Genomic DNA, 15,000 nt, shown 5'->3' on the forward strand with positions numbered 1-15,000 from the left:
CGAGAGGAACTATACCAAGGAACATAAGGAGGTCAGGTGCTATGGGAAGGAGCAGGACACTAATGCCTAAGGGGCTTCTTTCCACTGTAGAAGCACAGAGGGGCCCCACAGAGCCATCAGCGGCTTGCCAAAACAAGGTTTTAAACACAGAAGTGCTCAAACCCTAACTGAAAACCCTGCACTTCCAACAGGGGAGTGACTGCGAAAGATTCGTGGTCCCCGAGCACAGCAGTCCCAGCACACACCGTTGCCTTGAAGAGAACACACCACAGCAAATCCATCCTCGCACCCCTCCTGTCCGGTGAGCAAATGAAAGACAACAAAGTTCCTGCAGGTTCAGGCAGCAACACCCTGCCACGGTGTTTTCTTCACATTCTGTTGACTAATACCAGTGGTGGACTATTGATATAAAGTTGTGATGCTGCAAAGCACTGCACTAGATGAGAGCAGCTGTATCAATCACTTTCTGTTTTATAAGCAGGACTTTAAAAAAATGTGTCACTGAGTCTGTGAAGCACGCAGAGGCCAGCTGATACCCTGACCCACAAACCAACCCTGAGATGAAACCACCTCAAGGGGCTTGGCCAGCCAAGCTAAACTTCCTCCATTTATTATTTCACCCAACAAAATTAAGCTATAAAACTTAGCTTACTTTCCCTCACAGTCACATTTAAAATCACGATACTTGTATGTTTCCTAAGACTGCTCTGACTGGCAGTTAATTACATCTGGTTTTAACGTCACTGATCATTTCCAGGAGGGGTTGTTTCTGGATCTCCCCGTTTCTGCATGCATTCCACACAGCAGCTCCTACTTAAGAAATGTTCCCTCAGAGAGGGGTTATACCATCCTGCTGGCAGTCAGGGGGAGAAGCGACCCAAGTCCTTCCAGGACTTAAACAAGCTGGGAGAGACTTTAATTTTGGCCTTTAAAAAGAATCAATTGAAGATTAATTTTGTTCCCAGAAGGGGACGTTTTGGGAAGCACTCTGCAGAGCGAACCGGCCAGGTCTGCCTGAGGAATGGGCCCATCCAGTCACAGCCTTCACATGAGAGGAGCCGTCAAGACTGCCGCTGACTGAGGGGAGGAATGGGGCTGAAACTGTGCCTTCTACTGCCTGTGAGGAGTTCTGAATACCAGACTGCCTTCAGCTGCTCCACACGACCTGTGGAAGGGACTCCTGAACGGGGCAGGTGAGCTGGAGCTCTGAGGGAACGACCACAGTTCTATAGTTCTGAGCTCCCCTTGGAGGAAGAGCGATGCACAATGAAGGCAGAATCCCTCTCAAAATCCAGCTGGATTTCACGCTGCTGATCACAACCCTTTGAGACCAGCATTTCAGCCAGTTTTCAGCCCACCTCGTTGTCCACTTATCTAGACTGTACTTCATCAGTTTGTCTGTGAGGATCCCATGGGAGGCTGTGTTGAACACCGTACTAAAGGAGATATAACACCCACTGCTCTCCCTTCACCACCAAGCCTGCCGTCTCATGGTAGAAGGCTGTCAGTATGGTTCAGCATGAATTCCCCTTCGTAAATCCATGCTGACTATTCCTGATCACATTCTTATCCCTCATTTGTATGGAAATGGTTTCTAGGAGGATTTGCTCCACTAGCTTCCCAGGGACCAAGGTGAGGCTGACTGGCCCGTAGTTCCCCAGCTCCTCCTTCTTAAAGACAAAAGTGACATTTGCTTTTTTACAGTCATCAGGAACATCCCCCAGTCACCACAACCTTTCAAAGATAATCAAGAGTGGCCTTGCAGTGACATCAGCCAGCTTCCTTAGCACTTGTGGGTGCAGCCCATCAGTTCCCATGGCATTACAAAAAAAAGATCTCTTCCCTTAATTCTGTAAATACACTAAAACACACTCCTTTCTGCAAATGCATTTCAAAGAATGCAACTGAAATGCTGTTTCCTGCATTTTTAAAAGACTCTCTTGCCGTAACCACACCTAGCAGGCTTTAAACCAAGACATCCTGCGTCCACTCTCACTGCAAAAGCAACAAGAGCCTTGCTCCTGTTCCTAGAATGTAAGTGCATTAAAAAGAACCCCCAAAGTGTCAGGCATATTGCTTTCTCACTTCTGCAAATGTATTTTCAAATGTACACAACCTCATCTCTGTTTTTACTGCAAATGCAAAGCAAAATCCAAAGGAAAGGATTCCCCAGCTTAACTATAAAGTTGTTTTTAAAAGGCAAGTCGCACAATGTGTGCATGTTTTACTGACTTTTCAAAGACAAGAAAGTAACTGACTGAACACCTCCTCCTCTTTTGAAACATGTTACTAGAGTAATTGGAACAGAAGGCTTTGGAAGGACTTTACCATGTTCTGCAACTGAAACAGAAAGAAAACAGTGGCAGAAAGTAAACACAGCAACCAACAACCAACAGAAGGCAAACAGAGATGTAGCCACTCATTCGCATTGCTGATACTTTACTTTTATCCCCTCCTCCTGGGAAGATGGAGCGAAGCCTGGCTTTCTTGTTCTTCTCCTCAGGGGCCATGGGGAGCGGTTTTGAACTGTGGTTTAGTGCTGAAGAATCGCGATTGTTGCTGTTCATTCTCAATGGTGGGGCTGGAGGTTTCTCTTCAATATCCAGACTATCGGACATCTTCAGCAGCCCTCACAGCCTCCTGCAAAAGCAGAACACAAAGCATGCTTGTCAAGTAAGGATGCCAAGGCTGGTGTCCTAGGGAGGAAAGAGGGCAAGAAAAGCCTTCTGGTGGAATTAGGAAGCCTCTCTATTAGAAGTTTGCTCTGAATAAGGTTACTGCCAGTTGCTATAAAGAAATGCAGTGGCCAATTCCTAAAAATCACTGTATTACCTTTAAAATAAAGCTTTTTTAACCCGTTAAAGGCTTTTTAAATTTTTATTTACAACTTTTTTTCTGTAGTTGTTTACGATCCAAATTTTCCTCTAAAGCCAGACTTCCAAAGCAAAATTCAAATGATTTACTGAAACTACCTGGTATCGTAGTGAACCACTTTTATAATGTAAGAAACAAGGAGTATGTTGGGGGGATATGCATAGGAAGTATTAAGATCTCTGCTCCTTCCCTGCTGTGTTTGGAGAGTGTTTAGTCCTGGTAGCGTGGGGCTTCAAAAGCAATGATCTTCCCAAAGGAAATTCATTCAGAAGTACCAATTACAAATTTTCTTGCACATAAAAACAAGCATATGTTTACTTTAAAATCAATCAAAACCTAAGCAGGAAAATGATCATATCCTGAAAACAATTTAAGTCTTTCTGTCCTGCTACCACACAGGTCTGTTACCATAGGGCTGTTTGTGGCACAGCTGTGAATAACAGCACCATAAAGTCCCAAGTATGGTACATCAGCAAGGAGTGGACACGTACAGTCTTTTGTTGACCGCTAAGAACAGGGGTACTGATCTAAGGAAAAAAATACCCAGAAATTGTTCCAAAACTTTACTAAGTTGGGAAAACACAGGGCAGCTAAGGCTTTTCAAATTCCTAATCTTTCTAGTGCATCTTAAATATTCAAATTCAAGTCTGGATTAAGCAGCTGGTTTAACAAACAAGCAATGCTTGGTAAAATGAACCGGTTTAAGACCTGAAAATAGACTATGATTTCAGACAAATCAGATGTGATGTGGGCTATACTGTGTATTTTTAAAGGTTACAATTCTACAGGCACCTTGCCTTCCAACCCCCTAAATCAATGTGGCTCCTTTTATGGAAGGCACGTGCAGACCACTGTGCATGTGTTATGGATCTCTCCTTGTGCTGATTCACAGATAACGCAAGTTATTGCAGTCATCAGCTACTCTGTTAAATTTAAAGTTAAAGCAACTTACGTTTTTCAGCTGTGGAAATCATAGGTTTTTTTCAGAGGTATCAGCCAAACATAGTGACTGTCACTTACACAAAGAGGTCCTGAAGCTTAACTGGTAATAGCATTGCTGTTCTCACTTTGGACAGGTAAAGCTGCCATGGATGAGGGGTTTTGGGGTTGTTTGGTTGTTTTTTTCTAAGAACTAAGGTTAAGGTTTTCAACAATTGCATTTATTTTGATATAGCTGGAATTTCACCGGGATTTCCAGCTGATATATTAATAGGGGATAATCAAATCCACATTGCCTTAACTGACAATACCTTCCACATAAAAACTAAATGACCAACTGAAACATTTATAGACGAGACTGTTTTTAATGATATGGGCATTTTAGCCTTTGTTACCATTTTCAAATTACCACACATAAAACAATCACTTTTTTTTTTATTACTTGACTTACATGTTTAATTTCGTCTACATGAGATCCCAGAATGCCAGATCTCAGATTCAAAGCATCTGCCCAGTGACAAGAACAATAAATGACATATACCATCACATTTCTGTTTTGCACTGGTCCCTGAGTCCACAAAGTGGGGCTCCTGAACACCTGGATCCCCAAGGGATCCCAGGGACCCATCCCAGGGTCACAGAGTAGAAAACCCTAGCAACAGCTGGTCCCAGCCCTCTTCCTAGTACATACATCACGAAGCAGGGATCCTGGAGATCTTGATTCACAAACATGCACTTAAAGACGTTACTGACCCCAGTTGCTCACCTCCATCAGGGGAGCAGTTTGTATGAGCACCCTTCCCAGCTGACTTCATCAGCTAGCTTGCGTTAAATTAGTGATCTGAGCTATTCTGGCTTATTTTGCCTGCAGCAAATTAGGGACAGCTCAAACAATTGCTCTGCTGGTAGATCAATATGGTGTTCACCGGCCAAAGAGGATGTCTAACTCACGGGCTCAAGCCCTATGTGAACTGCTAGACCTTCCCTACACCATGGAGTTGCTCACCTCCACCTGTATACTGCACAGGTAATACTGAACCACAGGCACCCACTGACCAGGTGTTGTTCCCTGTAGCTTTGCCTTTAGGCCTAGAAGCGTGGAAAAGATCACGCATTCTTAACTAATGAAGTCATGTATTGGAAGCAGCTGTCAGACAGAAGGATGTTTTTGTCATTTGGAACACACCACCTGGGAAAGCACAGAAGTCATCCTTCACAGAAAACCGCCGTCCCCAGCACGTGCCCGGTCCCCACACGAGCGCTCTGCCGACACAGCCCAGCAGTCCAGGTAGAGATCTACTGGGACACTTGCTCTGGCGATGGAGGAACACGGCCCACTCTCCTATGGAAGCACTTATGTAGGCAATAACATGCCTTGTATCACCAAGGAATAGCTATAATTGTGCCCAGGCTAGGGCTTGTGCTGATCTAACTGTCAAGTACAGACTAGCCTATTTACCTAGAGAACTAAATGCTTTTGTAGATTTAGGTCAAACAGTTAACATTACTAATCTTTGTGATTTCTATGCTGAAATGCAGGTTTTCCAGTAATGGGGGGGAAGGGGGGAAGCCAGCGATGAAAACTACTGTAAGGTAATAGGGACAACTACACGTGCGATGCGCCTTATCCTGGTGAAGGCAACGTGCACGATGCCCAGGTAGTTCTGCACAGGGAAGCACGTGGGAGTTCCCAGCTCATGAAGCCCAACAGAGACATCTGGACATGGCTCGCTGTCCCTCCAGCAATTCTCACAGACTAGGAGTTTACAGCAACAGAGGCTTTTATTTTCACTTTAACCCACCTACAAATACTTTTCCAGTGCCAAAGACAGCCTTCACTCCCTGTGATCACTGGCGTGAGGCTGACCACAGAAGCACCAAGGCACGTTTTCAGCTTGTTGTCAAAAGCAAGACGGTTACTCTGTGAAGTCCATTACAGGGCACAAAGTTTCAGCTGTCCCTTAGAATGGGACAACTGTATCTGTCACTGTATCTATTTGTAAACAATGCCAGTTTGCTGAAATAGGTCCTCCCATGGGATTTCATTCCACAAAGAATACTATTAACGGTTTCTGGCCCAATTTGCCTATGATGTAATTATTTCCAAGATTTTGAAAGGAACACTATATTTTGTTCAGAGCTGTTTCAGGCTCAGTTTCAAGAACTGTACAAAGCCCTTTTATTCACTTCTAAACCAGAGGAAAAAAAAAAGAGGGGGGAAGATAGCCTAAAATGTTTAACGGATGATATTAACTTTCTAAAGCTGGTCTAAATGAAAACTAAAGCAAACCACAAGGCAATACACACCAAGAGACTTATAATTTATGGTTTTCCTGATCAGAGCCTATCTGCTCTTCCATTCATTCTAATTTTGAGAATTTCCATGTACCACTGCATCATGACAAAAGAACATTCACTATCACATGAGATTTCAGATTTTAAGTGTTTTGTACTTACTTGCTCCAACCTTAACTTAGAGAAAACCTGTAAAGAATGGAGGGCCAACAAGACGTATTCAGTTCAGAAACTTCTCAGGTTTACATTGCAGAGAAGTGTCAACAGCATGATAGCCCAAGTTAATCTCCATCCTGAGGCCAGGTTTTCCTGTCCTAATAACAAGTCCTTGATCCTGCTAGTCTTGTTCTGCATAGGACGACCCCATCCAAAACCACCTTCTGTCTATCAGAAATGATTACGCCATGTCCACATATTCAGTCAAACAGTCAAATTCTGGTGTTCTCTCTCCTTTTTCTTTCCTTTTTTTTTTTTTTTTTTAGGGTTTTGTTGGTTTGGTTTGTGTTTTTTTTTAAATAAAACGATACTGATAAGATTGGAAGGTTAAAAGACTGGACATTAGGAAACATTTCTTTACAGAGAAGGTAGTCAAACACTGAACAGGCCTCCTAGAGAAGTGGTCAATGCCCCAAACCTGTCAGTGTTTAAGAGGCATTTGGACAATACCCTTAAAAACATGCATTAACTTTTGGTCAGTCCTGGAGTAGTCAGGCAGTTGGACTAGATGATTGTTGTAGGTCCCTTCCAACTAAAATATTCTGTTCTATTCTAAATGCTAATTATCTTGATTTCTTACAAATGTGAGGTTCACTGAGAATTTCATTCTTTGGAGATTACCTTTCAAAACAAAATGCATTCACCGCTCTCATCACCTGACAAACCAGCAAGCACGCAACGAAGCACTCTTAGGAAACTCTTGGCAAAACAGTGCATTCAGCCTCCTGATTATAAGTTGAGGTTTGTACCCTTTTTCCATGCCCAGAAATGAAAACTACTGCCTTATCAAGAATCCTTAAGTGTTGCAGCAGCAGCATTTCCTGCCTCCCAGAAATAATCTCTGCTACCTCATCCCCTTCATACACCTCTTGTTCATACAGACACAAGTCTCTCCACTCAAAACACACGTTGGTTTCATGAGTTTTCGCTACTCCTCCTGGCAGGCTCCCAGGCAACCTTGCTCCCTGTAACGCTGTCTCAACTCGACATGCAAGGTATTGATGATTGCATTCTTCCTTGGAGAGAAATGTCACAAAACTTCCACTTCTTAGGTGCAAGATGAACTCCCAAGTCTCTGACTTCACATTGACTAAGTTTCTATGCAGTACTTCCAAGAAGCACATAATCCAGCAAAGACCTTCTCCCAGAGAAGCTACTGAAAGCAAACCCTTCAACAAGACAAAAACCCCCTCCAATTCCCACCTGTATCAGAACTGCAAATTCCAGGAGAACAAGGCTGAAGTAACATACTCCATGCCCAAAGGACCGCAAAATCCACAGGACCCCGACTGAAGGGGAGGCAGCAGTCCCAGGATCTCTGAGCTAATATTCCACATTCTGCAGCGGAGAGGAGATCCTGGTAAACCTGGAACGCAGACCTGTGAAACACTGTGCCCAGCTTCTGAGCGCTGCTACACCACAGCTACCAGAGCACTCTACCATCCCACACCAGAGCTGCAAGAGCCAGCAGGGACAGCTTTTGGAAGAGGCCAGCCTGTGCTCACCAAGAGGACAGAGTGCACAATCAACAGGATTTTCCTCATCTCAGTCCTCGAAGACCCCATTAGTGCAACCAAGGCAATGCTGGTAACCCTTTTAACAGAAATTTGTAAGATATAGCATAGCATGCGTGCAATCAAGACCACACCAAGATACCCAGTAACTACCTACTTCCAGAGAAAATTCCTTTCAATGCCCACTGGCTTTAAGGAAGCATTTTAAGACACAGACTGTTGTACCAAAATACAAGAGTGTATTTGAGTATGTTAGCTAGGGCTTCACAGCCAAGTGGCAAAAGCTGAAATTAAATTCTCAGCCAGGTCAGTTGCTTCTACACAACTATTACAGGGTTATATAAGATGATCCAACATCCCTTCCCTTCCCCCTCACCTCTTCCAATCACCGGTTTTGTTAAGTGTAACGACAAACATTGACTTTAAATATATGGTGTTCAGCTTCTCCATGACTCAATTCCCCCTTTGCAAAAGCCTGTCTTATAATATTTTTGCATCTAGTTCTTGCCAAGCTAGGGAGAGGAGAGGAAGGAAGATATTTGAAGCACCCAAATGTCTTCAAAACAACACACACACAAAAAATTGGTTCAATTCAGTTCAAGTTCAGAGCACAAGCTCATGCTGGGCCTTTATCCCAGTAAGCTCTTCACCCCTGTGTATCTGGGGAATACTGTTTGTAGATAGATCTTAAATAGCTTTCTTAGGTTAGTCACGTTATTTCAAAGTCTGCAGCATTCAGACATGACTGGTTCCAATTAAAACTCACAAAGAGTATCCTGTTTGCAGAGACACTGGTGTTCATTTTCAAAGCCTCAGAGATACTATTGCAGCTTGTGATGCAGCAAAACTGCTTCTAAGATCCCTTGACTGGAAGGAGCCATGCCAATTTTCAGGCAGTAGCTTTGCAAATGTAACTTGAAGATGCAATGCTCACTCTTTGTTTATAAATATACTTCCTGCAAAAAGATATTTTATTACTCACTTATATGGGCCAAATTCGGCTCTCAGTGATACTCACCCATTTCCCAGAAATCAATGGTGATGTAACTGAGAAGGATTCTCTCTAGATAGTGACTACTGAGACACTCTGTTAAGTACTATCTGAAAGTATTTATACAGTACTTCCCAGCCCAGTTGCTGAAGAACTGTACCTCCTTTTCTACATCTGCATGTTGCACTTTTCTTAAAGTTCATTTGAAAGAGCAGACGGTTAGTTGTACAGAATGGATGCAGTCACTGTTTCACTACTTACATGAAAGATGTTTACTGTCTTCTCTGCAAAACTTGTTTAAGTTAAAATATAATACTGACACCTTTTTGATAAAAAAAGGGCCATATTCAGCATCAGCTAAAGCAGACGCAAGTCTTTCTGGGCCCTCGGGGCCCATAATGTCCCCAAGGCAGTCTGCTTCCAGCCCTGGGTGCCTGCAGACGGGAGGTGGGTGTGTGGGGCCGGCTCTGCAGGCAGGGTGGACGCAGGCAGGGTGCCTGGGTGCCTTTGGGAGTGTAGACATCTTTCAGGGAGCTCCCCCACACGCACGTGTTGCAGAACAACCGATGCGTCCCTTCTTTACGCAGCCCTGAAAAAAGGCAGCATTCACACAAACTACAGAAGGAATTAGAATGTAGAAACCATAACAACGCTTCACTTTCATACTGCCTTTCATACAACTGTCTCAAAGCACAATACCAACATTTGCCAATTAAGCCTCCCCATTCCCCTCACAGGCAGGTAAACATGCTTTGAGCTGTACAAATTATTCAAACCGAGTAATTTCTTTGATGAATGTACTCTCTGCTTCTGTTTGCAAACACCCTGTAAGCAGCTTATGATTTCCTCCAATATATTCATTTATTCAGAAGTTACCCTCTGCAACTTGCTACAAGTAACTTTTGGCCTCTGAACTAGCTGTTGGTAAGCAGCTCCCTGTGTGGAGGGGATATTTTGAATTCAGGTTGTATCCAAGCAAAACTACCCGGGTCACAATGACTTGCAACTGTTTGTTTTCTGAGGTGGGATAAACAAGCTTCTGCTAGGAATTGCAGGATTAAGAGTTTTACTAAATGACTTACTAATACTAGTTTAAAATTCATTCTTGACAGTGCACTTGCAGCGATAGTGTCAAAAAATGAATACAGAAGGGATGTGAATGCAGTAGTTATAAATGTAATAGTTTTGACTAAATATGTCTTCAAATGTAAATTATGATGGCCTTTGTCTGGACCTCAAGAGTCACCCAGTTAAATTGCGAAGAGCTGGGAATGGACTGAAGCAATAGAGCTTGTCACAACTGAAGAAAGTAACTGCAAACATTTCCCTCCCCCCCTTGCTTAACTTACATTTGACAGCATTTTTCAGTAAATGGCTTTCAAGGCTCTTTCCTCTTCAAACGCTTAGTCTACCTATCTAACTACATTTCTTTCCACAACTCTTTCAACTCTTTCTCTGCAAACTGCCAATGCAACCACAGGCAACACTTTACGAAATGCATCTGACTTCCATCTCACAACACCCTTCAGCCCACCCGCTTTAAGCGCTTCTTCCTACGTGGTGGAAACTCGCTGCTGCTCCGCAGACTCCCAATACCCAGTACCCACTCCCACTACAAAAGCTTCACAGCACCTCACACAGGTTCACTTTTCCAAATGCAGCAAGTATTGGGACTTGCCCAGGTTTTAAGAGAGCTCCTCTCACCTTCCTTCTTTGTACAAAGTCATGGCTCTTCAGGCTGTGGTCCCAAAGAGCAAAACAGGGGATTATTGTCGCATCATTAAAGACAGCAATGTTCAAAGTTAGGTGTATATTTAAGGGCTGTGCTTAACCAGTGCTTTATGTATGAGATAACATGAAAAAGGACACTGAGACTTGAGCGTAGCTGCAAGACACCGTGAAAGAAGAACGGGATAAAGTAAGAGTCCCTTTCCGCCCTGCTGGGACAGGGCTGAGCCCTAGAGCACACCCCTAGCCCAACATATTTTCTTTGTGGGTGTTTTTTAATCACATCAAAACAAAAGCAATCCGTTCAAACTGCACTCATGCCGGGATCCTGGCTGCTCACTAAACCACTTGAGCTTTGGGATGGTTACATGACCTGGGAGGGGAAGAAGTGTGTGTATAGAGGGTGTGGGGCAGTGGAACAGCTTTCCGCTTGGAACCTTGTCCAGGCATTCAGTAATTAAACCTCCTAACAGCACAGCAAGGAAATGAAGTATATTCCTAGGGGTTACATTAAGTGAGCACCTCGCAGCATCACAGCATTGGAAGATGGCCTGCAAAGTGGTTGCAAAACCACCTAACTTACACAGTCACGTAACAGAAACAAGCAAATGAAACGCAGAAAGGGGGAGTACGGGTAGTAAGTGCATGTTCAAAGCCTGGCTGCCAGGAAAGTGCCTGTGGTAACCCTATGCCAAGCAGCTTCTTGGTCATTATTATTTTAAAAGCGTTGATGGTATATGGATTTTAAATCATTAAGAAACACACTTTCAGGTAACTATTTTTGATAAGAAAAGTGACTTAACTTCATATGACAAAGGTATGGACACATCAAACCCTGATGATACAGAAAAGCTAGCTGGGTCACTAGGACATTTCTGCCACCCAGAGGAAGCAAGCAGAGAGCTTCCACCCTCCTGGCTGCCTTGGGAAGAGCCACCAGCTCCTCCACCCACTCACACCCAATCCCAGACAGCTACATGGGTATTTTTGCAATTTTTTTTGAATCACGGTTTGAAACAGAAAGGTTGTACTCTAAGCCATTGAATCTGGAGACATACTTAGACTGCCAGAGCAATGGACGCTCCAGAAGTAGCTGAAAAAGGAAAAAGGGAAGGACACCAAAATGAGGCGGAAGCTCCCAGAACTACCTCCATGGGGCCACAGCCTTTTTTTTTTCTTCTTTTAATGTAATGGGAAATAATGAAAAAGTACAGAAAAAAAGTAAAGAAAAGGCATTCATATGCAAGAGGAAAACGCAAGAATCTTACCACTCCCTCTTTTGCTTTTTATTTACACAGCTGAAGGGCTCCATAAAACAGAAAAGGATGTCTCAAAATCAACTGTGCCTATCAAATATCCCACATTCCACAGGACTGCATCCCTTGCCCTTGTCTACACATGAAAGCATCTGTGTGAAATGAAGTACGGATTGAAACGATTGTTGATAGACTGAAATAATTCTCCATATGGACTTTATTATTCCTAGTTCAGAGCTTAAGCCACAGGTTCACTTTTGTTCTCTAGGAGGACTCAAACGTAAACCAAGAAAAGCTGCTTACTGGACACACCAACATTGCATCTGCAGCAATAAAAATTTCATTACCTTAATTTGGATTAAAATAGCCAAGACAAATTGAATTCTAATGCGAGTTAGCAACCTGAAGTCATCCTGAAGCAGTGTCCAAAATGAGGTATGAGAAGCCAGCCCTTACTGCAAGCTACATATGAAGAGACAGTTACAAGCAATCCACTTGCTGTGACTTAATGAGTCCTCCGAGTGTGGCAACAAAGCCTGCCCATGCCCTTTCCTTCTTGCATCCTGCAAGTGATTTAAATGCTTCCTAACTGACAATTAAAATGGAGCAGTCACTGACCCCAACTCAATTGACGGGCAGTAATCCTTCAGCCACAGTAAGGCTCTGTAACCCATGTTGCTGGATTTTTTGCAGGTTCAAGCTGAACGCTTGTTGGCTCACTTAGTTGGCCAGTCAACCTGAGCACAGAGTAAAATGATCTATGCTCTTCAGACACCATCTCTTTCAGGTACAAAAGAGCATTTACGCTCGGAAGCCTTATAGTAGTGTCTCTGCAGTGGCTTAAGCAGAGGGCTGTGATTATATTAGCTGGAGAAAGGCAAGGCCCCAAAGCAATGCAGAGAACCCAAACCTGGGTGTTGTGGTTTAATCCAGAAGGCAGCTAATTCAGTTCAGTTTTCCCAGAGGCTGGTGCATGATAGGGGATGTGATATACCCACTCACTGCCACGCTCTTTGGCCTGGTTGTCTATGAGGTTGTTTCGGAAATGAGTCCCGTTGTCTGACTCAATTCTTTCTGGGGTGCCATGTTGCCATAAGACTTCTTTTTCAAGGCCCAGGATAGTGTTCCAGGCAGTGGCATGGGGCACGGGATGTGTTTCCACCCATCCGGTGGTTACTTCCACCACTGTAAGCACATGGCGCTTGCCTTGGCAGGTTTGTGGGAGCGTGATATAGTCAATCTGCCAGGCCACCCCATATTTATATTTCACCCATCGTCCTCCATACCAGAGAGGCTTTAACTGCTTGGCTTGCTTGATTGCAGTGCATGTTTCACATTCATGGATAACCTGTGCAATAGTGTCCATGGTCAAGTCCACCCCTTGAGAAGGAGCCCATCTATATGTTGCATCTCTTCCCTGATGGCCTGAGGTATGATGGGCCCACCGAGCCATATATAGCTCACCCTTATGTTGCCAGTCCAGATCCACCTGAGCCACTTCAATCTTAGCAGCCTGATCCAGCTGCTAGTTGTTCTGAAGTTCTTCAGTGGCCCAACTCTTAGGTACATGAGCATCTACATGATGTACTTTAACAACCAGCTTCTCCTCATGGACAGCAATATCTTGCCACAATGCGGCAGCCCAGATGGGTTTACCTTTGTGCTGCCAGTTGCTCTGCTTCCATTGCTGTAGCCATCCCCACAGGGCACTTGCCACCATCCATGCGTCAGTACAGAGATAGAGCACTGGCCACTTTTCTCTTTCAGCAGTATCTAGTGCTAGCTGGATGGCTTTCACCTCTGCAAACTGTTTCGATTCACCTTCTCCTTCAGCAGTTTCTGTGACTTGTCATATAGGACTCCATACAGCAGCCTTCCACCTCTCATGCTTTCTCACAATACGGCAGGACCCATCAGTGAACAGACCATACTACTTCTCATTTTCTGACAGTTTCTTATACAGTAGGGCCTCTGTAGCACACGTCACCTCCTCCTCCGGTGATATTCTAAAATCTTTGCCTTCTGGCCAGTCTGTGATCACTTCCAAGATCCCTAAGCGACTGCGGTTTCCTATTTGAGCCCTTTGTGTGATCAGTGCGACCCACTCGCTCCACGTGGCATCAGTTGTGTGATGTGTAGAGGAGACCCCCCCCTTTGAACATCCAGCCCAGCACCAGCAGTCGGGGTGCTAAGAGGAGCTGTGTTTCAGTACCAACCACTACCAGCCACTTCTGAGGCAGCTCAAACTCCTTTGTAAGCTGCCAATATCTCTTTTTCAGTTGGAGTATAGCGACCCTTGGATCCTTGATATCCCTGCCTCCAAAACCCTAAGGGTCAACCTTGGGTGCTTTCTGCCAGAGGCTCCAGGTAGGGCCATTCTCCCCAGCTGTGGTGTAGAGCACATTTTTTACATCTTGTCCTGCCCAGGCTGGCTCAAGGGCTACTGCATGAACAATCTCCCATTTAATTTGTTCAAAGGCTTGTCGTTGCTCATTTGAAATTGTTGTTCTTCTGTGTCACTTGATTACAATCAGACTGTAATTTGGAATATGCATTCTCCAAAAACCCACAATGCCTAAGGAAGCTTGTGTTTCCTTTTTGCTAATTGGTGGAGACATAGCTGTTATTTTGTTGATCACATCCCCTGGGATCTGATGATGTCCATCTTGCTATTTTATTCCTAAAAACTGGATCTCCTGTGCAGGTCCTTTGACCTTACTTTGTTTTATGGCAAAACTGGCTTTCAGAAGAATTTGGACTATTTTCTTCCCTTTCTCAAAAACCTCTTCTGCTATGTTGCCCCATATGAGGATGTCATCAATGTATTGCAGGTGTTCCGGAGCTTCACCCTGTTCCAGGTGCAGTCTGAATCAGTCCATGGCAAATGGCGGGGCTGTGTTTCCACCCCTGGGGCAGTCAATTCCCGGTGTACTGGACACCCCTCCAAGTGAAAGCAAACTGTAGCCTGCACTCTGCTGCCGAAGGGACTGAGAAAAATGCATTAGTGATATCAGTTGTGGCATACCACTCGGTTACCTTCGACTCCAGTTTGTATTGTTCTAGCATGCCCGGCATGGCAGCACTCAGCGGCAGCATGACTTCATTCAGGCCATGATAGTCTGCTGTTAAGTCTCCACTCTCCATTAGACTTTCACACTGGCCATATGGGACTGTTAAAGGGTGATCA

General features: G+C 44.2%; 1 protein-coding gene across 5 annotated transcripts in view; it reads right to left on the bottom strand.

The window, feature by feature from the left end:
• Positions 1-15,000, bottom strand: part of PAK3 (p21 (RAC1) activated kinase 3) — an 80,911-nt gene that overhangs the window by 35,249 nt on the left and 30,662 nt on the right. For all 5 annotated transcript variants that reach the window (XM_075053899.1, XM_075053897.1, XM_075053898.1 and 2 more), the window contains exon 2: positions 2,444-2,640. In XM_075053899.1, coding sequence (XP_074910000.1) covers positions 2,444-2,618 — 175 coding nt within the window. In that variant the 5' untranslated portion in view covers positions 2,619-2,640. The remainder of the gene's footprint in view (positions 1-2,443; positions 2,641-15,000) is intronic.

Source organism: Buteo buteo, chromosome 22, assembly GCF_964188355.1.
Source record: "Buteo buteo chromosome 22, bButBut1.hap1.1, whole genome shotgun sequence".
In the NCBI taxonomy this organism is placed as follows: domain Eukaryota; kingdom Metazoa; phylum Chordata; class Aves; order Accipitriformes; family Accipitridae; genus Buteo; species Buteo buteo.